Source organism: Montipora capricornis, chromosome 2 (assembly GCF_036669925.1).
Source record: "Montipora capricornis isolate CH-2021 chromosome 2, ASM3666992v2, whole genome shotgun sequence".
NCBI lineage: Eukaryota > Metazoa > Cnidaria > Anthozoa > Scleractinia > Acroporidae > Montipora > Montipora capricornis.
In genome coordinates, this window is record NC_090884.1 from 64,051,967 (window position 1) to 64,079,466 (window position 27,500).

Consider the following 27,500-nt stretch of genomic DNA (forward strand, 5'->3'; position numbering starts at 1 on the left):
ATGATATTACCTAAAGGACCGACTAGGTGGCCATAACTTTTAGTTTTCTTGTATTTCTCTTCCTTCAAGGCACTAATTGACTATTTCACACGGAAGATGCTTGCAAACTTTGAAGTTTTGAAGAACTGCAATGCTGGCTCAAGGCAACACGCATCTGCGGTAGTGTCATCACTAGCCATTATTTTGATTGTGGAAAAGTACAAGATCGACTTGAAAAGAGAAGAAATCAGCTTACTGTTGAGATGCTTAGCACTTGATGCCGACCCAATGGAGAAAAAGTGTTCTGTTTACGAGGCTGTCCTAGCTGAATTTAGCCATGGTCTCAGAAAGTGAGTATTTCCAAATGCGGTTTGCCTTTGTGGCTCATGAAATGAAATGGAATTTGGAATTTGGAATTTATTTTCCCACGGAACACCACCTTAAGAGCGCTCAGGAGCTCGTTCAACTTGTGTCCGTGCATTCCGGATCGAACTGGAATTTGGCAGTGTTGGTTTTTGAGGAGAGGGGAAAACCGGAGTACCCGGAGAGGAACCTCTCGGAGCAAGGAGAGAACCAACAACAACAAACCCAACCTACATATGACGCTAGACCGGGAATTGAACCCTGGTCACATTGGTGGGAGGCGAATGCTCTCACCCCTGCTCCCCCACCCCTGTTTGTCAATTCATTTTGTAGGATTTCTAACCATTAATTGCTAGCGGAACTCGGGTTTCACTGCTTTCTGGTACATTCTTTGCTTAACTGTAAACGCGGTTTATAATAGGTACTTTAAGATCTACGACGGCGACATCGACGAAAACGTCACCTCAAAATATAACTTTACTTCGTCTTTCGCGGGTATTCGTTTTCTTCGTTCCATGTGTGCGAATTATCCTAAAACTAAGTTTAGACGAGCGGTTTCAGAGTAAAATTATAGAATGAAAGATTCGCATTTGTGCGCTCACGTTGTCACCAAGACCTCACAAATGTGGTGTGATTTCACGTTCCAGATTACCGCAAAAAAAATATATGTGAAAATGCGTGTGGCACGTGCAGCACGATTAAATTCCCTCTTTTAAACAATGATATTCTTGTTTCGTGGCGTTGTCGTAGCCGTAGCCGTCGTTGTTTCTTAAACTCCTCATTATTTACCCGTGTTGAAAAGCCTAAGTGAAGGGTGGTGGGCAGTTAATTCTGAGCTCCACGTGAGAGCCTGGTGTAAACCACCCAGGCAAAGATGCTCACATGTTTTTGTGTTCTCTACACATTCCAAAACAATTTCGAGATTGGCTTTCATAGGCAAGGTATTACACTGCATTTGCCCTCTATACGCTAGGGGTCGTTTAAGGCAATTGGATATCCCATTTTCTCGCAATAAGAGAATAATTGTGAAATTGCCTATTGATCGCTTCTTCAACTCCTTGAATATTTTAAAGGGAACTGAATTCTCCTTACTACATTATCGTTAATGTGACAATCTGCTCATTTTGCGAGGACAGGACAACAATAGGCAATGATTTCTTTCTAATAAATCCTCATCAATTTAACTACCTTTGTTGCGCACAGGTGCCTTTGTAATATACATATGGTTGCAGGGACAAGGATATTTCATATCTTCGTATGATTCTTTTTTTGCATCCTAATGATCAGTATATCTTCACAGCTTCTTCCGGAAAATCTTTTCTCCAAGTCTCAGTGATGATTGATCGTGACTATAACTTATTTTATTAGTTATGCAGCTGAGGCAATTGAGAATCTTTGTAATCTTCTAATAAAGCAAGCCTGGGGATCCAATTCAGAGTGGCTTTTGGCGGTACCACTACTACATTTCCTAAGAGACGAATCAAAACCCTTTGAGGAACCAGACATGACTGGATGGCCAAAAACCATGGCGTGGTGGGGAGCCGAGAAGCTCCGCATCAGAGAATTTCGAGTATCTGCTACGGCTACGAAGTAAGAAATTTATCTTCTCCGTAGAGCAGGAATATTGTTAACTACATACAATCGTTGTCTGTACTTTTCAGCTAGCCAACCAAACCCTAACAACAACGCTATACCACAGCCGAAAGTGATTCCTCTATGAACACCAGCAATTACAATGCCAGATTGTATAGTTGAAGCAGGCAAAAATTTCCTTCGTTTCAGAAAAAAAATATGGGACGACCATGGCCCAAGAAATTTGTATGCGGTTATGCGGACTCCTCAATGCGATTAACTGAAGAAAAGCCATGCAAAATTGACTGGGCTTGATATGTTGCTGATTATGTCAATTCACTGTACCCGACTATCACTTCTGAATGTAGGCTTAACATGTGATATTCGCTTGGCAACGTCGACGGACGTCGACGCGGAGTCATTTTTACGGACATCTATGCCAAACCGATAGAAAGTCACCTTTATCTCCCGTTTTCGATCTTACTTTCCCCGCTAACACACATTTAGTAATACTGGTCATGGTCATCTTTGCTTTCTAAGCAGTTAACTAGGATTTTTTTACTTTCTTTTAACTTTTCTGGGACACAACTTCTTATCTGATGGACGCTGAAGGCTGAAACGTCGCCCTTGTTATTTAACCGGAACAGTGAAGAATTTGGTTGTGTGGGATCAAGTATCTCTCGATAAAAGAGACGAAGCACTTTTTGACTTAGCACTTATTTACTACAAGAACGTAGAAACCAAAGTGAGAAAGAGTTCCATCTCTCTTAGGGAGAAAACACTTCCCTAAAACAAATCCGCGCAACCAAATCTGCAATCGCAACACCGTTTAACTGAGCTGCGTAAGATATGTGAAACTCTCGAAACTCAACGTTAAAATTAAAAAAAAAAAGCGTTAAAATTAAAAAAAAACGTTAAAATTAAAAAAAAATCTTCGCAATCTTCTAATAAGACGAAATCAATCTCTAACTTCTGAAACAAAAAGTGGCTGTGAAACTGAATGAATAGAAAGTGTATTCGACAAAAAATATGATGTCCCAAGCACAGATCACAGATATCTACACTCGAGAAAACATACATTGGCCTTAGGCCCTCCACGTAAGAATCACACATGCATGCTCTTTCGTAAACGATACAGAAACGTGACTAAATTCATCAAATAAATATAGAAATTGAAAAGCAGGAACAACCATAAATTGCGGAAAGTAATATGAACGAGATCATATTCTAGCATTAACGTAAAACGTAATTTGTTATAATGGAGGAAAAAAAAAAATATCTCAAAATACGCAAACCGCGAAAATGGACTTACGTACTGGAAAGCTGGTGTACTAACTTAGAACAGACACCAATAAACCGATGCTACAACTTCCCGCACCCTAAAAACGACTCATCACAGTTCTGCCCAACGTATTCTACGATACACGTACAGGCCTTAGACCTATAGACGGATCGAAACGCACCAATCACTGTTTGGTCTTCACAGCCAATTACATCTAGGCTCAACTGACAGTCGACCAATAACGTCACGAATAAGTGATGGGTTCTCCATTGACGAGTAAAATCGTTTGCCGTTAGAGTAAAATCTTAAAAGTGTCAGTGGCACTTACGGGAGTGAAAGGGTTAAGGCTACTCACGGCTTAGACGAGTTCTTCATAAACCACGTCTAAACTTGGTTTAATTTCCATTATTAAGACGTTGACGAGCCCAATTTCGCGAGGTCCACGGTTCAATCATGGTTATGCAAGTCCTGCTGTAGTGCTACCTCCTGTATGCATCATAAATTACATATGAATTAATGAATTTGCGTGGAACTGAACATGCCTGCAAGTAAAAGCAGGACATCAATTTTCTGCGAGGAGGGAAACAAAGTTACTCATTTCGGAACTTGGGCAACAATTTCAAGAGATTGAAAACAAGGATTGCGATAACGGGAGTTTAAAGAAAAAAGAAACGGTATAGAATGTAATTCTAGACCGCTGTAACACAGTAAACCCGAGTGGAAATCACTGGGATTTGAAGGCATTTTAAGCATGTTGGAAGAGAATTGATTTACAGACGAAAAATGATGCAAAAACCGATGGCTTAACCCTGCCCATAAGAAGGGTTAGCTTGCCTTGTTGTTTAATCGATGGATGATGATAAATATCTATTAATCCATGAATAAACACAAACACTTGCAGACGTACGTGGAAGTTTGCAATGCAAAAAAAAAAGGATAATCTGTACAGAATACAATTTTACCTACAGGCATTAAAGTAAATGAATTTAAAAAGATATCTATTTAAAAAGCAACGCTTAAAGCGCTCTTTGCGAATGCGTGGTAATATACAATCATGACCACGTTGACGTAATGACTGGTATGCACGTTTACTCGGTAAGAGATCTTTGAAACAATGAGTATCTGTAATTTTTTCCCATAGTTGTCCATAATTGGCTAAACCCCGTGTAACCCTGAGCATTGTCTAAATAACGGAAACTTTTTGCAAAACTGTGGTTTAGACCAGGACTTTTACAATCTCAGTCTAAACCTTGTTTAAATAATCGGCCCTTAAGAATTCTTGCGTAATCTACATCTATAATCAAATTTGCCCTCAGTATCCACTCGGGCACGCGCCCCGCCGTAAACAACACCAGAAACATGACATGAAGACACAAGCTCAACCAAATAAAATATCGTAAGAAAACCAAATTTCCTTTCTTTCTTTTTTTGTATTTTCAGGGATTTCTCTCAAATGTGGCCTCTCCTAGAATCAGCTTTTGAAGTTGATCGTCTCTTTAAGAGAACTTTTCTGCGTGCCATTCCCGTTTGGAAGCTCAGTGAGGTTGTTTCCACAGGAATATTCCACGTCTCCGATATTTGCATCGCTTTGGTATCATTCTTTCCTGCAAGTCTGATGGCAAAGGAAATGGTTAGGAAATAAATAAGTGATTGAGAGCCGTTGTCATTTTAGCCATTCATGGTTTGCTCTTCTTAAAATGTATGCAATTAGTATTTGTCGTTTATCGTTAAAATAGGAAATTTGCTTCTCGGCGCGAATCTTGTTTCGCCATTTGTCTTCATTTGTCTTTAGCAATTCCCTGTCAATCTTATGGTTTGTTTTTTCTTCTCATTTTATGTGGTAGGTGAAGATTGTCGAGGAGTGTATGAAGGCCATGATCATTATTTTGGAGACTAAAGAAGACAGGTGAGCATGTTAGGGGGTTCTCTTTCTCTGTATATCACAGACTGTATGCCATTCATATACTACTGAGTGAAGGATGAGATGTGTGATAAAAAGTCTTTTACCGACAGATACCCCATAGAGATCACAGAATTCACAGTTAATGTGTCTTTGGAGCTGACCACGACATGCATCGAAAGGATTAGTCTCCGTAGCGATGTGGAAACCGTCTGCCTATCAATACAGCTGTTGTTTTTAAGCATCAACAAGTTCAGAGAAAGTGATCAGAACCAGTCTCAAGAAAGAGAATCTTTGATAGGAAACATCACTGACAGACTTTTAGAGAGGCTTGGCAAGAAAATTGGAGTACACTTTAAATATGAGATGGACAAAACCTACATAGAACGGGAGCTTCAAGTATGATTTATTCAGTTTCGTAATTAAATACTTCCCCATCGTCTGATTTCCAGAGGCGCGCAAGAAGAACATGGTTCCAGTGTTAATGAAAACGAATAATGTCCTGTTTCCCGTTTTTTTTTTTTTTTAGCTGTAATTTAACTTGCCGTCTATGCTAATGATACGCTAGGAATTTTTAAACCAAGGAATTTGCTAGCATTTCTTTCATTAAGAATTCACTTTTGAGACGGATTGTAAAATTCAGAAAGTAGTCCCAATGGTGACAGCCAACGGGAATGCAGTATTCAGGTCACATGTATACCCCCTTCAATCCTGGTACAGTTAAAAAGTACCTAAATTATAGAATGGCCTTTCTGTATCTTATATACAGAATAGTTCTTAATGTACTACAACTTACACAGAAAGAGGGTATTTAGGACGCTGATTTTCATGCAGGTGTTACGCGTTCAAATCCCGCTCTCCCCTTCATGTGGCTTTTTTTTTTTCGGTTGTCTCCCATTCAACTCACCTCGCATTCTGAAATGGCCAACTACCAGTCTCCTTCCAGTTGGCGTTTTTAAACACACACGGCCCCACACGGCGATAGCTTTTAAAAGTAGTGCAAAGTGGGAATAAAAGGGCTTGACTTTGGTTTTACTTATTCATTTACAACACCGCGGGAGATCTGCTGCGATTTACAGTTGCTCGCTTTGGGCTCTACATCTCATTATGCCCATAAATATTTTCCCTCGTATTGCATCTATAACGTGTCATAAATCCTGCAAATTCAATCCTATTCCTTTCATGCTGAACGTTTTTATTGATTTCTTCTATATGCAGGTCTGGAGTAAGCTCCTCAGTGCTGCCAATGGATTCCTCGGAATTGAAGGGTACCGGACACAGTTAACGCAGCAATTTGTCAACCGGGCGTCACGGGTAAAGAGTAATCTAGTTATCAAAACTTATAACCGAACCTTGTACTCGCCGACGACAAGGCAATCTATTCTTATTCGTGTTTACTGCACAAGTGTATATTCTGCTGTATGTTCCCGACATGCATGAATTTATAATAATCAGCTTTTGGAAGCTGGTAGCTGGTAGTGATTGAAGAAAACAAAATAAAATAAATAGGTAATAAATAAAGAAAGAAATAAAAAAATAAATGAAAACATGAAAAAAAAAAAAAAAAATATATATATATATATATCCACCAGCGGTAAAGTTGTAGACTTCATCAGCTATAAAAGTACTCAATGGAAAAACCAGAGTTGTAAATATAATTTTGGAGGTGGGCTAAGTCATTTATTTGCTACTCCCAGTTTCATGCTTTCTTGCCTGATGATTGCTTTATGAGAAGCATGAAACTCCGAGTAGCAAATAAATGGCTTCACCTACGTCCAGAATTATATATATAGCCAAAAGAACTGTCCAATATAGTGAAACCATCAAAGTCACGAAAGAAGCATTTTTTACTTGAAGAATGCCCTTGTATCAATAGCGACCTTCCCAGTGTGACCTAGAGCGAGTTTCGAAGTCAAGGAAACGCTTCAACAACATGAACTCGGTGATGATTGTGTAAGGCACGCGATTTTAATAACTGGATAACTCGTTCTCGTTGTCGTACTTGTAATCAAATTGGAAAGTTTGTAATCACATAAAAAAAAGAACACCATCAGGATTGCAAGTATATTTTCATTGTCCTTCTAGATGAAAAAACCCACATTGTGGAAATGTTTTGTGAACTTAACCTGGATCAGTACGACGGAGCCATCGTAGAATCCATTTTCCAGACTTGCCTTTGAAGCAGTGGAAGAGATAATCAATGTGAGTTCAACGTTCCTTTGAGTTGGTTATAGCATAGGCTCACTAAAACCAAGGATTAAATATCACGCCTGATAAGTCCTAATTTACATCGCCCTGGGCAAAAGATTTTTGGGCTTTCTTTCGTGCTTTCCCACACGTTTTCCAACTTTTCAAAAAGAGCGAGCGGGGGAAATGAACGTAATGCTGTCTTTGAGCGTAAAGTCCATCAGAAGAGAAAACAACGCGCGCTTAGCCAATCAGGACTAATAATGATCCTCCATAAAGGACCGTGAGGGCAAAAATGCCCTCTTTTTCGAACAATTACTAACTTCACATTTGTCACTAATAACGTTTCTGCAATGCTTGCGTCTTAATTACGTCCAAATTAAATAATCTGCAGTTTTAAAATTGCCTAACTAAACAGCTCTAAGCTGCTTCTGAGTTTTGATGAATATTATGCAGTCAAAGGACTGGTTTACACCTGTGGGTAACCAGAAGCGTAAGGAACCATTGTCTATTAAAAGAACGCGCAAGAAAAAAACGATCGAAAAACAGAATGTTCACTTTTCATGAATAGGCTTTGAACTTTCGCATAGTCATTTTACCAGGTATCTTCTTTGTAGTCACGACAGGGGGAAGACGCTGACCATGCCTTCAGAACACTAAGAAGAGGCTCAAGCCTTAAAGATGACAAAAGAGCTGAAAAGTATGGTGAACTCCTGTCCATGTTGCTTACAAAGTCATGGCCAAAAAGGACCGGGGAAGCAAACATATCAAGCTTGGATTCTGTTACTGTGGAGTTTCTTCTTTCTTGGAATCCGATGACTGGATACCTCAAATTTTTTGGTAATAAACATGAATTTTAAAACTAAATTTTTACCGCCACACCACAAACGTATCTTTGGGCATTAGGCCCATTTTGTTATAGTAAAGTCATCAGCCAGCTGCGATACCTGTGTGGAAAATCATTGACTAATCCTAAATGTGCATGGAAACAGCAAAGCATTGTGTTGGAAGCCAATTTTTATTAAAAAACCCCAAAAACCCGACTAGTATCGTTAAAGAATACTGTATGGTGCTACACGATTGTACAATGGCTACATTGAATACACCTCTTCAGACTCTTACGTCATAGGTTGATCACGTGATGTGTATTGGGTAAACAAAGATTTGCATGGTAGAAGTCTTGGGTAAATAGCCTGAGAAGACATGTGGTTACTAGCAAAGTACTGAACCCAGAAAGATTGAAGAAAAAAATAAATGGGAAGTGAGAAACATTGGCTTCTGGGCTGACATGTTGATAAAAGCTCCCTCTTTTCACACAAGTTTAAGCGTGCCCTCTGAGCATCTGACAGCTTTGTAATACTAAAGTTTACTAAAGTTTACTAAAGTTAAAGCTCTCTCCGGCGGGGTTAGTGTCTGGATGGGTGACCAAAAACATATACCCCTTCGTAAAACAGAAGCATTGGACCGAAAATACTATTAACGCTAACAAATGCGAACTCAGCAAGGTACAGATTTTGTTAGCTTGCTTTATGCAAAAAAAAATTGATGCAAAAGTAAATAAATATTGATACACAGTTTTTAGAAAGAGCAGAAGGAAGTTTCCAGGACGGTCGCTCGAGAATAACATATTTACGACATGAAAACAACATTAATTTTGAACCGTGAATATAGAATATAAAAAGTTACGATCAGCGACAAACATTTTGGGAGATTTTTTTGCTACGTTCAATTTTGTTATTGTACGTTTTGGCTGCACAAATAAATCGCAAAATCGAAAGTGACATCGCCGGAATTCGGAATTCAGCGGGCGCCGTGATTAAGTTAAGTTACCGCGGCATGTTTACTTGCCAAACAGTGAAGCATCTGTGTCAAATGATGGCAAGATACCGGGTTTTCGTAAGTTTCTTTTTCTGTCAAGTGTATAAAGTTTGACAATAAATGAGCGAATTCAAAACAAAGATCACAATCAATCAAAGACCACTCTGAGTCGCCCACCAGTTTCTGCAAAGTCAAAAATTTACTCTCCAAGACGAGGTTATTTATCACCAGGTAATTCCATCATTTTGGAAATAGCAGCTACTTTATTATTCATCGGCGTCACAATTTTTTTGCTGATTTTGGGGCTCATTTTGTTGAAACTCAAGCACGCTTCCAACAGACCTGTTTATTTTTTCATGAAACCTTTCCTGCTTACAGAGCAATACTAAAAAAATCCTCCCGTATCACGTTTCAACCTTAAGCTCGAAAATCAATAACAACACAACATGATATATAATTCATTCAAAAAGGCAGAAAATATCACAGAATCACTTTTTTCCAGCGAAACATTTTATTGAAACAAACAACATAAGATGCACACTAAAACGCCATTCGCGTTGCAATGACTTTCGACGCCATTGCTGGTTAACGAGAATAACAAAAACGAGGCAGAATGTATATTTATATTTAATTAAATTAGCACAACAGAAAAAAAACGCTAAACATCATTTGACACGAAAAAAAAAAAACGCTAACACGAAAATTTTGACACGAAAATGCTTATATTGCCATAAAAACTATCCAGTTAAGCTCGCATATTAAAACATGATGAATTCATAAAGGCCACCTTTTTTCAGCGAACAATTTTTGAAAAAAAAAACATATTTGCTCTTAGAGGCGAAAACCTCTTCCTATTTCATTGCGTGCGTGAAGACAAGAAACTCAATCGTGTCAAATTACCATCAAATTACCATGTACTTCAAACCCAAACCTTTTCCTGAAGAACCTTTTCCTTGAATAACAAGAAAATGCTTTACTATTGCCATAAATCTATCAGCACATATCATAAAACATGATGAATTCATAAAGGCCACCTTTTCCAGCGAACAATTTTTTGAAACAAACAACATATTTGCTATTAGAGGCAAAAACCCCTTCCTATTTCATTACGTGTGCGTGAAGAGAAAAAAAAATCAATGTCAAATATGCGCAATATTACAACAAACTAAAATTTCAGGATCAAACCGTTTCCATGAAGAACCTTTTCCTTGAATAATGAAGCACAAAAAATAGACGACAAGCTTTCTTTCAAATAATTCTTGGCTGTCACATTTCCATTTTTTTTTTTTTACTGAAGACTGTGCAGAGTTGATCACAGATCCACTTAAGGTTCGTTCGTTCTCTGTCTTTTTGTTGAACCCATAAGTTACCAGAGAATTTTCCATTTGGTTTCAGTGTTCTACATAACAGCACACTTGGTAAATCTTTTAGAAATGCAGCTCACTTTGATTTCGGCTCGACGGGCGATTGTTCATGAATTATCTTTGAAAAATGGGTGGTTACCACCAATTTTCTTTGGCAATTTCAATAACACTTCTTAGGATATACATTTGCCGCCATAATCATAAACCGGGGCCAAAATACCTTTGAATTAGTAGGCACCGTCCTTAAAAGGAAATCTGAAAACTGGGGTCTTCCCCGTAAACTTTTAGCTGGACAAAAAAACAACCCTGAGAGGCATTGCCAGAAAAGAGAAGGAAAGATTGAAGAGATGAATGGCTGGTCCTTTAGAATCAGAGAATTATCAGAAAACAGCATCCCGATGGAGAAGGAGAATACGAATGAAACCTGTAGGGAGAACATCGTTTTCCCGTCCATTCAATCAAGAACCTTTGAGATACCTTGTGAACACATATTCGCGGTGACTGTGTTGCGAGATTCAAGCGCCGAGGTAGAGACAGTGAAGAGAAAAATTTTAAAGGTCTACGTTCGAGTGTCGGTTTATAAATTCTCGTGTGCTGGCTGTAATGCCAGCTGCATTGGCGAGACCACTCGCCACCTACGTACACGTGCTCGTGAAGCATCTCTTGTCGGAGAAGTTCTTCGCATGTTTACAGACACCTGCAGTCACTTCTAGGGCCTGTCATGACTCTGGTAATACAGAATATTTCACGATCTTAGATTCTGCCACCTTAAAATTCCAAATTAAGATCAAAGAGGCATTGCACATTAAGTGGGAAAATCCCATCCTTAATCAGCAGTTGAGGCATTTAGATTGTCTCTTTCTTTTTAATTACGTTGCTCTTTTGTCTTTTATTTTATTGCTATGTGCGCTATTTTTGTTTTCTGCGCATTTCACACTTCATATACAAATTGTACACACGTAATTTGGCAACATACCTTAAATCTCATTTGCAACTGAAGATGACATGAGAATGTCGCAACATGTTTTGTAAATTGAAAACTGTCGTTTCTTTTTTGATAGTTATTGTTACTCTGCTATCTTTACGTCCATTAAACTGGATTTTCCAACCTCGAAAAGTTTAGAAGGGTACTCGAGTTTGTTCCCCCTGGAGGCGGGTGCCGAAAAAACGTAACGTACTTGAACAGTAAGGGTGCGTTCGATTTACCGTATTCCGGAATAGGAATACATGGAATATAAGGTAAGTTAGCAATCCTTCGTTTTTACGGAGATTCACGTTAAAATTGTCAAACATCGGCTAAAATGCTATTTTAAACATTTTTATTATTCTTGCTGTTTCGAAAGGCGCCAAACATACCGTTATAATCATCACGCCACGTATTCTTATTCCGGAATAGGGTCAATCGAACGCGCTTTTAAGACAAGCAAAGACCTAAGAGTTGATACTTCGTTGCTGTTCGACTCTGATTACAAATCACTGGGAAGCGTTGATGAGGGCAATTTGGATCAAGAAACTGATACTGCCGATTCCTCAAGAGATCATATTCTTTCTGTAATTGTGCACTTGTCAATACAATACATTCATTGTTCAATATTAATTCGACACAAATGAATTTACAAAGAAAATAGATAAAGAAAGATTGAAAACTCTTAAATGATAAATATTGACGTGTGCACAGTGACGAAAGTGGGCATTGTCATGTTTGAATAAAATATAAAAAGTAATTAATTAGAGGTAACTTTGTCGTAAAATTATATGAATTAAAGCAGCCTTTTCTCATTCGGGAGCAGTAACCTGATTTTAGACGAATTTCTGGACTCGCCTCACACCAGACAACTAAATAAATTAATAAGCTTTAAAAACTTTATCTTTAATGACAATTTTGCACTTGTAAAAATAACCTAACATGGATATTTATCCCGCTTTACATGAGCATTTCGCTTTATCGAGATTTCACTCTCCTTTGTCAGTAATTCTCAACTTCATTGCGTGAGGAGCTTTGGCCTGTTATCTGACTGCGATAGCAGCGGTTTTTTATCTCAGACGTTCGACGTGGCCCGCCTTCCTCGTCAACTGTCTCTTTCACAAAAACATTGTGCACATAATTTTCATTGAAGAATTTATAACCTTTTTGACCGATTCCTTTTTCCCACAACCTTTCAGATGATTTACGATTGTGATCGCCAACACATTTCAAGATTTCGTAGCGATTTCTTCCACGCTGCGTGGGCACACTCACTTGCGGCCACCATCTTGAATGTTATGTTTACCCAATAGAGACCACGTGACCGCGGAAGCTAAAGAAGTCTAAGCTTGGACAGCTTAATTTTGCTGTTGTAGACCAAATAATATCGCTGAAATAAATGCAGTTTGTCATAATGATTTTGTAAACAAACTATTATCTTCAAACAGGAGATGAATCTGGAAGAGGAAGTATTTTAACACCTGAAGGCCAAGAAAACGCTGTCTATGGCAAAATCTTTGCTGAGCGCCCTTGTGGAAAGAATCTCCGGTGCTTCAATAACTGTTAAAACATTGAAACTTTTGCAGCAGTACAAGGATAGATTTGCACAGCTTCTCCACGCAGATATATCCAACACTGAAGAAGCTGAAGAAACCGTGAAAAGCCTAAATCAACGAATTGAAGAATTGCTTGAATTTCAAAGTTTGAAAGAGAAATTGATGTCCTTCGTCCATATGTGTGACTTGATTTCACCGGGTGAGAAAGAAACATTGAAACAACGAACGAAATGATATATGAAATGAATCACATATTGAACTTCGGAGATGAAATCAAGGGAGGCTATGAACCTCGCAGTTATGAACTCAATTTTAGCGATTGCTTAGAAAAGCCTGAAAAATTCAGCTTCACTTGAGTTCATATCCGCAGTTCAATATATGATTCATTTCATATATCATTTTGTTCGTTGATTCATTCATCGCGGGAACATTTGAACCCACGAATGACTAGCTCCCAACGTCAGTGGCTTCATAGTTCAGTTAGAGCGTCGCACCGGAATCGCGAAGTTACGGGTTGAAACCCCGTTGACGTCCTGAAATTTTCAGGTTTCTCTACGCAATTGCAAAAATTGCGTTCATAACTGCGAGGAACAGTTGATCACAATGAAACAATCACGCACACACACAAACAAAAATAACCAAACAAATAAATAAACGAACTGACTGACTAGCTAACAACTACGAGAAAACTGAATAAACCAACTGAAATCGCACAATTTAGTTTAAAGTGATGATACTTAATTAGAACTTGATATGCTTACGGTTGGTCTTCCTTCAAAGACGAAGTGGATTACTTTTTTCAGCTGTAATTGATAACGTCTCAGTTCGTTCCGCTAGTATACGATTGTTATGTTGTGCCTTGTGGAAATGATGAAGAATGATGCACGCCGATTTTGATGGAAGCGCCACGATGCTTACCATTTCCATTCGCAGTCAAGAATGATATTGCACGAAAAAATTTTCCTTCTACTGTGCTAATCATTAGTGTACATTTAGGTTTGTAAAAATTGAGCATGCATCTTATTAGGAGAGTTTCCTGGACGTAAGTGCAGAGCAATGAACATGAATGACTGCGACAAAAAAAGTAACTTGACTCGCCTGCGCCCACACGACTGCGCTTTTCAGATCGTGCAGAAATGCGTGGACACGAGACACCCCTGAAGGTATACGGTAACCTTAAGTGAGTAAAATTTCTACTTATTCTCATTGGCACGGCATCCTTGTAAGACAGGGTTTTCTTTTGTCACTTTTCTTTGTATGGTTTATGTGCAGTTTTTTTTATTGTATTTAGGTAGTAAGTGCAGCCTTTGTAATTACATTTCATACGCGCCGAAGATGGCCGCCACTTCTGAAGCTCCTCAAAGAATTTTCATTTTAATAGTGATTTATTTGCTTTTGTGGTCTTTTTGGTCACACCAAGGTAATATTAGCTTTTGCGTTAATTGTGAAGAGAGCCTACCGGGTACTTAAGATCCCAGGATAATAATAGTAGTTATATTTTCTGTTTGGTAATGAAACGGTTTTAGTATAGACCCACTATACCTCGAGAACCACAACTTTATTTTCTATTCTACTGACATTTATTCGTTTTCTTCGGTTTCTCTCTAGTCAACGTCACTACCGTTAAGAGAAACGTAGAGGAAGATGTGTCCTTGTGTGAAATCCGCCAGTTGTGCGAACGCAAAAGTGAAAGCAGCGTTGTAGTCACGTCTTTTGAACTTTCACCAGTGATTGGAGAAGTATTGCCTAAACTTCACGTAGTGCAGCAAAGTGTAATTTTCCAGGGCCTCTGGGCACAGCACGGAAAGAGAGCTCAGACTGCGAGGAAAAATAACGAGGCACTGGAAAAGGACCTCAGCATCTCCAAGGTGGTGGAATGCGTATGGAAACCAGCTTTCGACGATTGGAATCAAGTCGCTGTCAGCACTTTCGACGGCTCATTAAGCCTCCGAGATGTAGACAAATTTTTTGACAGCTACAAGGATAAAAAGGACGAGCTTGTACAGGAGTTGTTTTGCATTTTGAAGTTTTGTTACTCTCAAAAACACCCTAATGATAAATTGAAGACAGTCGCTGAAGAGCGTGCGGCTCAGATGCAACAATATCAGCAGATTCATCGCTACGTCAATGCAGCAGAAACAATTTGGGAATTCAAGGAAGCAATGGGATTTACTGGAGACTTCAAAATTATCGAGGATTTGCACAACCAAGTAAGGAAGGTTAAAGTCGAAGGCAATTGAAAAAACGACAGACAAATTGTTCACTGTCAGCTCTAATAATTTGCCAGATATTATTCAAATTAGAGGTTTCCAATTTATTTGGTAAATCCCCTGCCTGAGAGCCTCGACATATTTACTTTTTTTATACATTTTTTCTCATGGAGACCATTTTGATTCCCCGTCCTGATCAAGTTTCAAGTTCAAGTTTCAAGTTTATTAACTTCTTATTTTACTGTTACAATGGTAAAGGCTACACTATCCCGCAAATAACAAATGCTAATCTAGGCGGGTAGTGTTTTATCTAGAAATGTACAAAGAAGTCTTAAATAGTAAATTACTAAACCAATTAATTATTGATTAAAAGCCAAAATAAATAAATAAATAAATAATAAATAACCAAAACAAAAAGATGAATTAATTGATATGGACAATTTAAGAGAGTAACGGGTAATTAGTCTCAACATACTTTAAAATTACTGGTATGAACCTTTGAGCCTTGTCATATTTCACTATATTCCACATAGTTTCTCACCGAGGCCACTTTGATTTCCAAGCCCCTACAAGTTATTCTTGTCCTCTGTATTTCAACTACCAAAGAGTTATGAATGCACGGATTTGTATCTTTCCGTGAACAACCCGCGCAACTATTCAGTTTGCCCTTTGATAATGTTATTATAGCTGTCAACTGAGTTCAAGATGAAGCCTCTAAACACCATTGGAAAGAAGTTTTCTGAGGCTGGTCGAGCACTTGCCTGTTTGGATGTGAATAAATCACAATGCTTGAAGAAGGTGATGGAGAGTAAGCGCCTGGTAGACTGGCTACGCATAACTATCAAATGTAAGTACAGTCAACGTACGATTCAGTCAAGTCAACATTGATCCAGTTTCCTGAGTAAGAAAATCTGACAACGTGATCAGAATAGACCCTTCTCCAAAATGACAGCAACGGATTTGAACGAGTTAAAATTGAACTGAATGAAAAACTGATACCAGAAAATAAAAAGAGCACTTTTACTTTAGTAACCCTGCAAAGTTTTAGCGTATTAGGTGTTATATCAGCTGAGAAAATGTAAGTTGAAATTTGACAAATTTACAGACGTTTGTATGACTGGGGGTATACACCATACCCCCAATCATACAAACGTCTGTAAATTTTTCATTTTCTTTTTCAACTTACATTTTCTCAGCTTATATTACACCTGATATGCCAAACTTTGCTGGGTTACTAAAGTAAAGGTCCTCTTTCTATTTCTGGTATAGTTTTTAATTTTAACTTATTTGAATTTTCGACTGCCATTTTGGAGAAGGGTCTATTGTCATCTTAGGTAGCTCATTTTTATGGAGTAGTAATTTTTGTCATTTCATTGAAAGCAATGTAAGTAAAGGCGAAGAGAAACGTAGTGTATCATTACTTCATGTCCATTAACCGGGCCATTCTTGGTTGCTTATCTTTCTGCAGCAACACAAGAGCTAAAAGTTCTTGTCGACCTGGCTTTGATCTCCTCTGGTGAAAGCGACATGGAAACTGATCGAATATCACATCTCCATACGAGCTGCTTAGGGTTTGCTCCTCTAATTTTTGACCTTAAAGAAACTGAGGGACACGAAGTAAACTTTGATCGGTTGATGGCAGCATGTGAACCAGTGTGGAATGCCGTCAAGGCTGATGAAGGATTGCCACAGAAATTGGTGAGAAAAGATTTTTGAGAATCGAAAATAAAATGAGAAGATCATGGCAATTTACTGTTATTTTTTAGTTCAGTTTTGCGATGAGTGAGACCGGACTGAGATAGCCTGTTCAATGAAACCGATCAAGTAATTTGGTTGTGTCATTTGCTTTTGTTAGTTTGACACTAGCCGCCATCTGGAATGGCTTCAGACGGTCAAAGAATCGCATGGATCAGTTGCCATGACTTCAATAGTCCAAGCCAAGATGATCAACTCCAGCGGTGTGTATGTTGTTGGTAGGTTGATTCGTGAACAAGACTTCCATGAAGAAGATCGAATATCTTTGGATCAAGTGGTACGTTTGACTGTACCCCCGAAAAGAAGAGGTGAAGACGGTTCACATGATAAAATATATTCGCTTGACGAACTGAAGGATTTGCAGAGTAAACTGATGCTGATTGCTGGAAAGGCTGAAAAGGGGAAAGAAGAAGTGGACACGTTTGTAAAGGTTAGTAAACTTCCATTAGATCTCACTTCAGTTATTGCTGGGCGTGGAGGACAGTCCTGCATGTCCGTTTTAATAACTCTCGTGGAATAAGTCTTCCTGTTCTTGCGCGGTTGTAATCTTCTGGGGAAATTTAAGCGATTGGTATGGACCTCTTTATTCCAAAACTTCCAATGGATCTCCATAGGATACATCCATATCTGTTTATAGCTAGGTTTCTTTGTTTTGTTTTCAACCAATCCTGTGATGACTTGCAAATGATGCAAATCGACTAATTTTCATTGTTTTTTTTAATCATTTAAACAGTTAAGCTCAGAAATGAGAGATTTGTCCAGCTTATCTAAAGGGTACAGAAGTGTCTAATCCTCCTTTTATTAAGAAGCAAAGTGTAATGAAGGAGCGCGAGATGTCATCGTTTTAGTTTGTCTTAAAAAATCCTCCTCCTTCTCCGTTGCGTTATTTCTTTGAATTTGATGAAGAGATATAATGACGCGTACTTTCCTCTGACTTTGCAGAATCTTGAAGGCATCATGCGTCTAGCGACTGCATACATAAACCTTTTAGAATCTGGTTTTGTTCATCGAATGCACTGGTGCCAAGAATTCCATTGCAGTAGTGATCAACGCGTGGGCGAATCAATCGCCCAGGAGCTGGCACGTGTAAGTACCGATATGGAAGATTGTTATTCCATCTGGAAGAAGAAGGTCGGCAATGCTCGGAAAGAATATCGAGAGTTGAATTTCTTTACCACGCAGCAACTTATGCTGCTTCGGAAAGAACTTGCAAGTGCATGCCACAGAAGTCAACTCCATGTTGAAAACCTTCAAGTTTTTACTTTACTGGAAAGCGTCCGTCCAAGTTTGGATTCGGTACATTTGAATGCAGCTATTCAGCGGGCCTTTAAGGACACGGACTTGTTAGAGCAAGGCAAAGGCACAAGCAGCCTTCCATCTTTTACAATGACCCCTCGAAAAGACAACTCGAATTCACGGGAGCTGTCGTGTCAAAACAACAATGACATTGAAAGGGCGCCTTCTATGGTGGGAAAAACGTCTCAAGCACAGTCTGTATCCGCGAAGAAACCAAAACCAAAAGGAATTTCAAAAATCCGGCGTTTTATCAATGCTGCTGAAGACCAGGGATACTCAGAACAGGTCGCTCTGTGTGCTCTTGCAAGTCTGGGTGTCGATGCAGAGGAAGATGACTTGCTGCTGTGGTGTTTAGATGAATCCGATGACGCTGACCTGGAATCACTTTATGATGAGGCCATAAACAACCCAGTTATTGCCCGAGAAATCAATATGGAAGAAACCGCTGCTGATCAAGAGAATGAATTTGATGGAAACAGGTATAAATCACTGAATGATGGGATGAATAGGAAGCTTACCTAGCCGAGCGGAATTGATCAACGAGCTGGGGAGACCGTAAATCAAGTGTTTTTTTGTAGACAACCAACAAACTCAACCAACAGATGGCGTCTATTTCAAAGTCGATACTGGGTCACGCTGTTAGGAGACGAATGCTCTCACCACTACGCCAATCATGCATCCCTCATGACTAAGCTCTTTTTGCTCTTTACATGTGTCATTTATCCGTAGGCTATCTATAATGAGAGATTGGTTTGTTAAGAAACTGTGGTTCTGCTTTGGTAGGGAGTGGAACCACTGAGCAAGGCTGGGGCCTTGGTGAGAGCAATCGCCTCCCATCAATGTGGCTATGGTTCGATTCCCGGTCTCGGCATCACATGTGCATGGGTTGAGTTTTTGGTTCTCTACTTTGCTCCAAGAGGTTTTTCTCCGGTAATACGGTTTTCCCCTCGTCAGTTTTGATAACACCAAATTACGAGTTTAACTGTATTGAGCTTGTTGTCAATTTTTTTTTTAGTAGAAGTGTTGACGATTCCGTTGGTGGATCATTTCAGCTCCCTCTGAGTTTCTCTGAACAGGAAGAAAACAGGGACGAAGACAACGAAGCAGTGATCAGCGAGTATCTCACTCTTTCTCAGCTGGGACTCATTCTAAGAGAACTAGCAATGAAAGGTTCGATTGGATCGTAAATTTGACATCACTGAAACTTTCGTTGTATAAATGGTAATTGCTGCATTTTTCCTCAAACTTTCAGATAAAGGGTCAAAGCCTCGTACATTTCCAGCTTTCCTGAAACGAGGGAGACCTAATCTCATGCTTGTTCCAAAAGGTAAAAGCTAGCCTTGAAATAAAATAAAGCATGTTTAAATAGGAAGCAGTTTGCTTGACTATGACATTGGGTAAAGAATCCAGATCTTTAATGAAGTGAATTTTTAAAATTCAGTTTTTTATTCAGCACGCTTATCATTGCTATGTGTCTTTGAGAAAATTAAAGGGCATTTTTATGTTTTGTTGGGTTTTTCAAGGGAATTTTGTTTGAGAAAGGATAGACCTGAACAAATTTGAAATATTTATTTTTCTTTTCTTTCTTTTTTTGCAGTGGACGTGTTTGCCACCGTACTTGCGTTGTATATGCATGACAAAGATCAGCTGTTACCAAGCCAAGAGGAGGTTCTTATTTGTTCTCCTGACACAACTACTGAGGAGGTAACTTTTGATGCAACACGATGTGTTCTATCCTTTTCATCCTTTTTGCCTACTACAATGAAACATATGGCTGACTTTCCTCTTCCGCTACATCATGATAATCGACGGTGGACTTGTTGTTCTTATTATCGTCGTTGTTGGCGGGAAGTTGCATGAGCTGGAACCCGCGTGTTTTGACGGTGAGTTGCTTGGCCAGTGCACTGCGACACTGCATTTTAGTAAAACAAGCAAAACATTTGGAAAGCAACCAAAAAACAAGCTAAGTGTTTTTTAATATGTCGTACAACGAGGAAGGAGAGAAAGTGAGAGGGGAAAAAAACAGCAAGCAAGAGACGAGTAAGTGATGCTCAACGTGAAAGAGAGCGACTGGGAGCACGAGAAAACAGTCGAAATTTCAGTGGGAAGGAGCCCGAATAAAGAGACGAAATTATAGCGACGAGCGCAAGAAAACAAGCGGAATAACAGAATAGAATCATTTTACCCGCCTCTTTCCATCAGTGCTCCGTTTTGAGAGTATTTAAAGCAACTTCAGCTACACTGAAAGGAAAGAAGTCGAGTCAAGGATGCGAGATCCGGGGATCGAACTCGGCACCTCTTGCACCAAGGCCGCGCACTAACCGACTGTGCCACCCTTGCTCCTTATAGTCATGAACAGGCTGGATTGGTCGCATGGTAAAATATCTGAAAACAAGAACATAAATAAATAGTAATTGATACTAGGCTCCGCGTTTAGGCCTACCTAAATAAAAAAATAAAAAAATAAATAAGTACGCTAGCTTAACATTTTATAGACTAGTCAGTGACTAGTCATGCCCTTCTTTTGCAAGCTTTCAAAGGCCCTTTATGCTGCGGAAAAATTCTGAATTTTTCAACTTCATTTAAAGGGGATAGGTCACACTATTTTAGGTAATTTTGTTTCATTTTGTTAATTAGCAGAGCAAGAGTCTTTCATTTGCAAAATCACGGCGACATAACAACTGAGAATGATTTTCCAGCTTTTTAAATGACATTTTGATATAGATTGATATAGATTTGAAAAAAGGTGGGCCGACGTTTTTCAAATTTACCCAAATTTAATCCATTTCAATCCTCTCCAGTTTTATCCATCTATGTCTCTTCTTGGCTTCCCTGTGTTTTGTTAGAGTTCTTCTATAGTTTCAGTTAATTCTATGACAATTCGATCAGTGATGAAATTGCCTAAAATTGCGTGACCTAGCCCCTTTAAGGAAGCTCAAACCAGGTTTCACACTTTTGACAAATTGTACTATTTGGAAGGATTGAATCTACTCATCTGTTTCATTGAAGGGGAATGTTAAGATACAGTATAAAACATCAAAAAGAGCTTAGCAAGATGTATTCATTAATGTGACGTAATAGGTCACCATGGCAACAAAAGAACCATCTCAAAAGACGCTATATTTTGTCTTTAAGCGGGTATATCTAAAAAACGAATTATTGCTGGAGAGGTATTAGTACGCTAAGATAAAACTCTGCAAAGTTTTAAAGAAAATTATCTGGAGTAGATGTATGGCTCTGAATCCGCTCCAGATATTTTTTTAAACTTCGCAGAGAGTTTCATCTTAGCCTGATTATCACTTTTAAGCAATAAAAAAATGGGGGTCACCGTGTTCGTTTTTGAGACATAAGCGTATAGGGTGTGTTCTTTTTTTGCCACCGTAAATTATTACATCGAATTAATATGTGCACTGATCTTGTTAAGCAGTTATTGGTGTTTCATATGGTACCATATCATTGCCGTTTAGTGAAACGGTTTTGTAGAGTTAATCCTTCTAATAAGACATCCCCTCCAAGTTGTAGAAACTGAGCCACCTTACGATGATCTACTTTTTTCAAGACGGGAAAATTGTTTACTATTGCGTCCCAGTTGTAAAGGCTCCTGACTCTTTTATCTTTCTTTTTGGAGATTGAGCTCTTGTGGAGACGAGCCACTGGAGACTTGGAAGGTCGATTCTACTGCCTTATTAATGCCGACCAATTAGATTTCTCTGTCAGCAAACAGGCTGTGGACTTGCTCGATGCACTTACAAAGGGGCTTGCTGGCAAGACTGGAGAGCGTGAGTATACAGTTAATGTAAGGATTTGGAGTGTAGAATCCACGTTGATAATTTGGGGCGGGCTATGTCAGTAAGCGTCGCCATCACGGTCCTCCAGTTTAAAGATTTTGTTTTTGTTTTTGTAGACTATGGATTAGTGGTAATTTGTAGCAGCGAAAATGAAGATCGTGCAAATATTGTAGCAGCCTTGGATCAGCATCGTGTGGCTGCTCCTCCTTGTCCTTCAGCTGGGGTCGTTCAAAGTTATCTTAAAAGGCAGTTCCGAATTCCTCCACCTCAATATGGATACATTAATAAAAGCAAAATCACTTGGAACCCAGCTGGTTTCTTAGATCCAGAAAAGTATGTTTATTTGAGTAAAAGATTATAGGTTATTGTTCTTCCCTTTTACTTCGATTCTTATTTGCTCGTTTGCACTTATCCATAGGCTCAGTGTCCGAGTTGTGTCATCAAGTCGAGGAGGCTTGGGGAAAACTCTTTTCGTTCGTCGCCTGACAGATCAGTTACCAAATCTTGTGAATAACGACATGGTCTTGTCTCACAGCCCCAGTACATCATTGCATGTCACTGTACCTCTACATGGCAATTCAACTGACTCTTCCATGCTTGTAGATTCACTTCTACCCCATGAAGTCAGATCAAATGATCCACTTTCTCGTGTATTTCATCTAGACGTATCTCCCTCGGTAAGGAAATTTTATATGGTGTTCAGCTCTTCGGTTCTTTCCGAGACCTATCCAGCACAATTTCGAATTTACAACAAAGAAGTCCCTTGCCAACATGAAAACAAGTTGAATTTTGCATAGAACTTCGACTAGTGATGGGTACAAAGTTGGTATAGCTGTTTTGGCATATATATTTTTTCAAACTATATGAAAACGGCCTTTAGACTTGGTGCACTGTGAAAATGTTTTCAATGTTTTTATGCATTATTATACATATGCTAAACTTGATTGAACAGAGTAGAACATGTTACAGACCAGTCATAAATCCTTTCAGCTAATTTTAAGTGTTTTGCATGCTGCGCTCGACTAAACGCCACTTTTAAAATCTTCTTTGGCGTAAACAGATTCAACTTCTTAGGATTAAAGTGAAGACGCAAGGGTCTACGTGTAACTCAATGAACGAGGAATCCATCTGAAATGAAAACCAAAGTTTTAAAGCGTGCGGTGACTTTCTCGATTTTTTCTTGAAGGTGAGACGTGGATTGGACACCTTGCTGTTTAATTTACTTGTTCTCGGCTCTTTATGCGACAAGATGGGCAGATTGTGGAGGAAACGAAATTCAGATTTGTATATCATCGAAATCACAACAGCCACGCCTCTGCCAACCGGATTCAGTAGAGAAGAAGAAAATGCTCGTTATCAGGAGGTACTCTTACTTAACGTTTTTACCTCTCTTCTTCGGGGGTTTTACGGGCCAATAAAACATTGAATAGAAAGTAACACTAATTTTAAGAACATGCGCAAAGCAGACCAGCTGGCTATTTGCAAGCTCAACGTACATGTAAGGAAGATTCTTGAGCACACGTTTCGAGCTTCAGCCTTTCGTCAGCCCCTCTGCTAAAATGTTAACGCTCGAAACTAACCCCTTGATTTGCATGCTCAACTGAGGAGATGAATTGGGAATTACCTGCATGAAACAACTTTACCAGTGGCACTTATGTCCAGAAATGCACGTAATAAGATGAGCACCCAATTTTGACCTCCAACAGGAAGTGTCCCATTAAGTCAAAACTATTTCCAACAATAAGGTAAGAAGGGTAATGGGTAGCGTTATTTTTAGGGTGGGGTAAATGTGCAGTTTGTCCTTAGTTGAGGAGCAGCATTTGGAGGACAGCGGAAATATTTAACCTGCGAGTCCGGCGCTTTAACCATTGAGATGCTGTTTTCCGTTGGGTCGGTAAGGCCGGGTAGTAGAAATAATTAGTTTTCATAATTTGCTTTAGTACCTCACAATATTTCCAGCTTCCCTAGGGGCTGGCGTGCGTTCTTCTCCCCATATACCGAACTTGAAGACGACCTTCAAAAAAAGTATTACGGAGCAGTGAATAAGTGTTCTCATTGCTTGCTTGATCGTGTGATTATTTATGAAGTCCATCAGTTTCAACTTGTGGTAGAACAATGATGTATCCAGGGGTGCCCAGTGAGCCTATGTCACAAACTTTGCGGAGGCAGCTTGGCGAAGAGCCGTTATACCGCCAGAAGTGCAATCCCGATTTACCCCTCTAGTTGGAGTTGTTGTGGGGAGCCCCCTTTCGACTTTTCGGCTGTACTTGTAAACTGAGTGCTTTCCATGCATTCTAATTAGCTAGCTCGGACGTGAGAAAAACACAATGGCTTCCCACTTCGCTTCGGTTACCGAGGAGCAAATGTTTTCGGTAAACTCGGCTGATTACTCAACTTGTGAGGTATATACTAAAACGATTATTCCACTCAGTGTCGGTGAATAATTGTTCATTATTGTCCTCGAAAAGAAGGGCAGCGGCCATTTAAGTACATAATAACACCAAAGTTCAGGTGCTTCATGTTAAAGACATTGTTTTTGATTGAAAATTCTTTGATTTTCTTTTCCAGAGACAAAGGGGCGTATCTTCGTTATCACGGGGACCATTCTATGATTTCCTTCCCACCATCTCGTGTACCTCTCCAAGAACGGTCTCATGTAACTTGCAAGCGAAACCAGGTATATAGTCCTCGGCCAAATCTTGTATCTATTCAAGAAATGTCAGAAATGGTTTTCATCCAATCATTTTCGTTCATAATTTTCTATATTCTCTGCAGATCCAAATGATTTTAATCCTCGGATGGATGACAAGGAATTTAAAAATCCACATTTTCAGAGAGTTTATCAATATCTTAAGCTTTCAAAGAAAGGAGAAAACATGGACAACTTCACGTTTGTGCCTGGAAATATCGATAATGACCAAAAGACTTGCCTCGCACTGTTGCTCAGGTTGGTAAAGTAAAAATATGTTAAGAACTAGTATGAGTTATGCTCGCAGTTGTGCAACCATTTCGTTAAACCTTAATCTACTTTGCTAAGCAGTTAGCAGTTGACAGCAGTTGGGTATTGCACCCGTTATTTTGATTGTTTCGTCGAGTCTGTAAACATAAATTAATGGGCATGTGCATGGATACTACAATTCAGCGTCTCCTTTCTCGTAAGCCTCTAGTGCGTCCTGCGTCGCCTTAAAATGAATGCGCTGTTCTCCTGGTCCCAAACATGAGAACCTGGGGCAAAACCATGCAGTGTGATTTCTAAAGCCGTTCATTTCTTTTAGCCAAATTGCGAATACGCGACCGGTTTTGGGGAATAAGGCCAGACATCGAAATTTGCTTTTACCCTCCAGGACGGAAATAAGACACTAGATGTCCAAGATGGCCGCAACACATTTTTTTGCTCCGGCGTTTTTTGCGATCATTATTTGTTTTTCTTTTCACCTTTGTTGGCCTAATATCAATGTTCGTTTTTCTAAGAGTACTTTTATCCTATCTTCGAAGTTTTATGGTCCTCCATGGATCGTTACAACTGCGGACAGTAGGATCAAACTTGCACGCCCGATTTGTACTTGGTTCAAACGAGGTCATCTCTCAATTGCCATGCCTTTCACAGTGGACTTGACGATCCACATGTATGTCGAATCTTATCCTGGTCCGTCTCCATCTTTAACTAAAGGAATACACCTTGGACATGATGTCAATCCAGGATACAGTTCTTCAAGGTCCTTTACTCTAAAGATGACGAATTCTGTTTATTACAACTCTCAACTCACTTTGCCTTCAGTGCCATTTGTCTTGGGCCCGACTCCTTCGACTCTTTCGAACTGTTCACAAAATATGCATTCTCAAGGCAATGTCCGCTCTAGGGGAACTAGAGCTGGAAGGTTGGTTCAGGAGAAAAGAATTCGCCACTCATATAATATTAAAACTTAGGTTTCTCATCCCAGTTCGCGATCAAGATTTGCACATTCCAGGAAAACGTCCAATTCACCTTTATCACTCGGCGGCCATTTTGAAGTCCTTGGGGAATAAAGGTTCTGTCTTTGTATTGTCTTTGCCCGTCCAGCCTCACACTGAATGAGAGGTTCGACGGGCAAAATCTTTTGTTTGGACAGTGAGTGCTATTAGACTATTGTTCAAATTACAGCAATCTAACGATAATACCGCGCAAGCCGATAGAGAGAGAGAGAGAGGACATACACCGACGATTCGCCCTGTACATTTCCGCCTTCTAAATGCTCACTCGGTAAACAACAAGACTCTTTGTTGCTGAACATTGATTGCTTTGATCTACTAGCTGTCACGGAAACATGTTTGCAATCAGAAATTGATGATGATTTTATTATTCGTGATTTATGCCCTAACTGGTTATTCATTTCATCATGTTTCAAGATCTGGCCGTGCTCGAGGTGATGGAGTTGGTTCAATGTTTCGATCATGCTTCAATATCAAGCCACAACCATGCAGCAAATTTATTTCGTTCGAATACATCGAATTATTATTGACTTCGGCTGATAAAAGTTAAAGAGTTTATTGTTTATCTTCCACCCCCTTCGGCTAGTAATGGTTTAACACCTATATTTCTCGATGAATTCTCCACTTTCTTGGAACAATACGTTACCATTTCTGACAGCTTATTAATAGATGGCGATTTCAACTTTCACGTTGACGCTTGTGACTCTGAATACGTAACCACATTCCTTCAGTTGTTGGATGTTTTAATTCAATCTCAATCAACACACAAATGGATCTACACATAAAGATGGCCACATCTTGGATCATGGTGTCACTCGATCTGATGATGACATTGTCTCAAATTTATCAATCGATTTCCCTTTTGTTATATCTGATCACGCCGCCATTCACTATTACCTGAAGCTCGAAAAGCCAGTGTTTGACAAGAAGCTTATTACCTTTAGAAAGCTTAGTTCTATTTTGGTTCTGATGCCTCGAATTCTAGTCTTCCGAGTCTTTTTGCTTCGCCGCTTCCCTGCCTTGAGTTAATCACCCAGTATAATCACGTTCTAAGCTCTATTCTTGACATCCAAGCTCCTGTTAAAACAAAACCTGTTACTCTGCGTTCTCCTGCACCTTGGTATTCCATGGAAATAAACAACTTGAAAAAACATCGCAGGAGATTGGAAAGGCGATGGCGAAGGGCCAACATCGAGCGTTGTGTACGTGAGATTGATCACTGGATGCTGGTTAACCGCATTAAACTGAACAAGGATAAAACTGAACTACTTGTGATCTCTGCTAAACATCTACCTAGACCAGTCCTTCAAGAACTCTCTGTTGCCAAGGAGACCATCCGCTCTGCACAGAAAATTAGAAATGTTGGTGTCATTTTTGACAATCACTTCCATTTCAACGATCATGTTGCAAGTATTTGAAAATCATCCTTTTATCGTCTCTGTAACATCAGCTATATCAGAAAGTACCTGTCATCGACCTCTACGGAAATACTTGTTC

The 27,500-nt window shown here is 39.3% G+C and overlaps 2 protein-coding genes across 3 annotated transcripts in view; both read left to right on the plus strand.

Moving 5' to 3' along the window:
• Positions 1 to 6,574, plus strand: part of LOC138031105 (E3 ubiquitin-protein ligase rnf213-alpha-like) — a 24,677-nt gene extending 18,103 nt beyond the window's left edge. For both annotated transcript variants that reach the window (XM_068878855.1, XM_068878854.1), the window contains exons 8-13: positions 70 to 329; positions 1,711 to 1,932; positions 4,637 to 4,826; positions 5,041 to 5,102; positions 5,210 to 5,495; positions 6,315 to 6,574. In XM_068878855.1, the coding sequence (XP_068734956.1) occupies positions 70 to 329; positions 1,711 to 1,932; positions 4,637 to 4,826; positions 5,041 to 5,102; positions 5,210 to 5,495; positions 6,315 to 6,536 (1,242 nt within the window). In that variant the 3' untranslated portion in view covers positions 6,537 to 6,574. The remainder of the gene's footprint in view (positions 1 to 69; positions 330 to 1,710; positions 1,933 to 4,636; positions 4,827 to 5,040; positions 5,103 to 5,209; positions 5,496 to 6,314) is intronic.
• Positions 6,575 to 7,192: 618 nt separating this feature from the next.
• Positions 7,193 to 27,500, plus strand: part of LOC138031258 (E3 ubiquitin-protein ligase rnf213-alpha-like) — an 83,286-nt gene continuing 62,978 nt past the window's right edge. The window contains 19 exon segments of the mRNA XM_068878956.1: positions 7,193 to 7,258; positions 7,260 to 7,298; positions 7,901 to 8,123; positions 12,878 to 12,924; positions 12,926 to 13,184; positions 14,594 to 15,195; positions 15,883 to 16,042; positions 16,664 to 16,893; positions 17,051 to 17,380; positions 17,893 to 18,725; positions 19,262 to 19,416; positions 19,499 to 19,573; positions 19,844 to 19,950; positions 21,875 to 22,025; positions 22,151 to 22,367; positions 22,453 to 22,711; positions 23,221 to 23,397; positions 24,603 to 24,711; positions 24,810 to 24,981. Of these exon segments, the coding sequence (XP_068735057.1) occupies positions 7,205 to 7,258; positions 7,260 to 7,298; positions 7,901 to 8,123; positions 12,878 to 12,924; positions 12,926 to 13,184; positions 14,594 to 15,195; positions 15,883 to 16,042; positions 16,664 to 16,893; positions 17,051 to 17,380; positions 17,893 to 18,725; positions 19,262 to 19,416; positions 19,499 to 19,573; positions 19,844 to 19,950; positions 21,875 to 22,025; positions 22,151 to 22,367; positions 22,453 to 22,711; positions 23,221 to 23,397; positions 24,603 to 24,711; positions 24,810 to 24,981 (4,199 nt within the window). The 5' untranslated portion in view covers positions 7,193 to 7,204.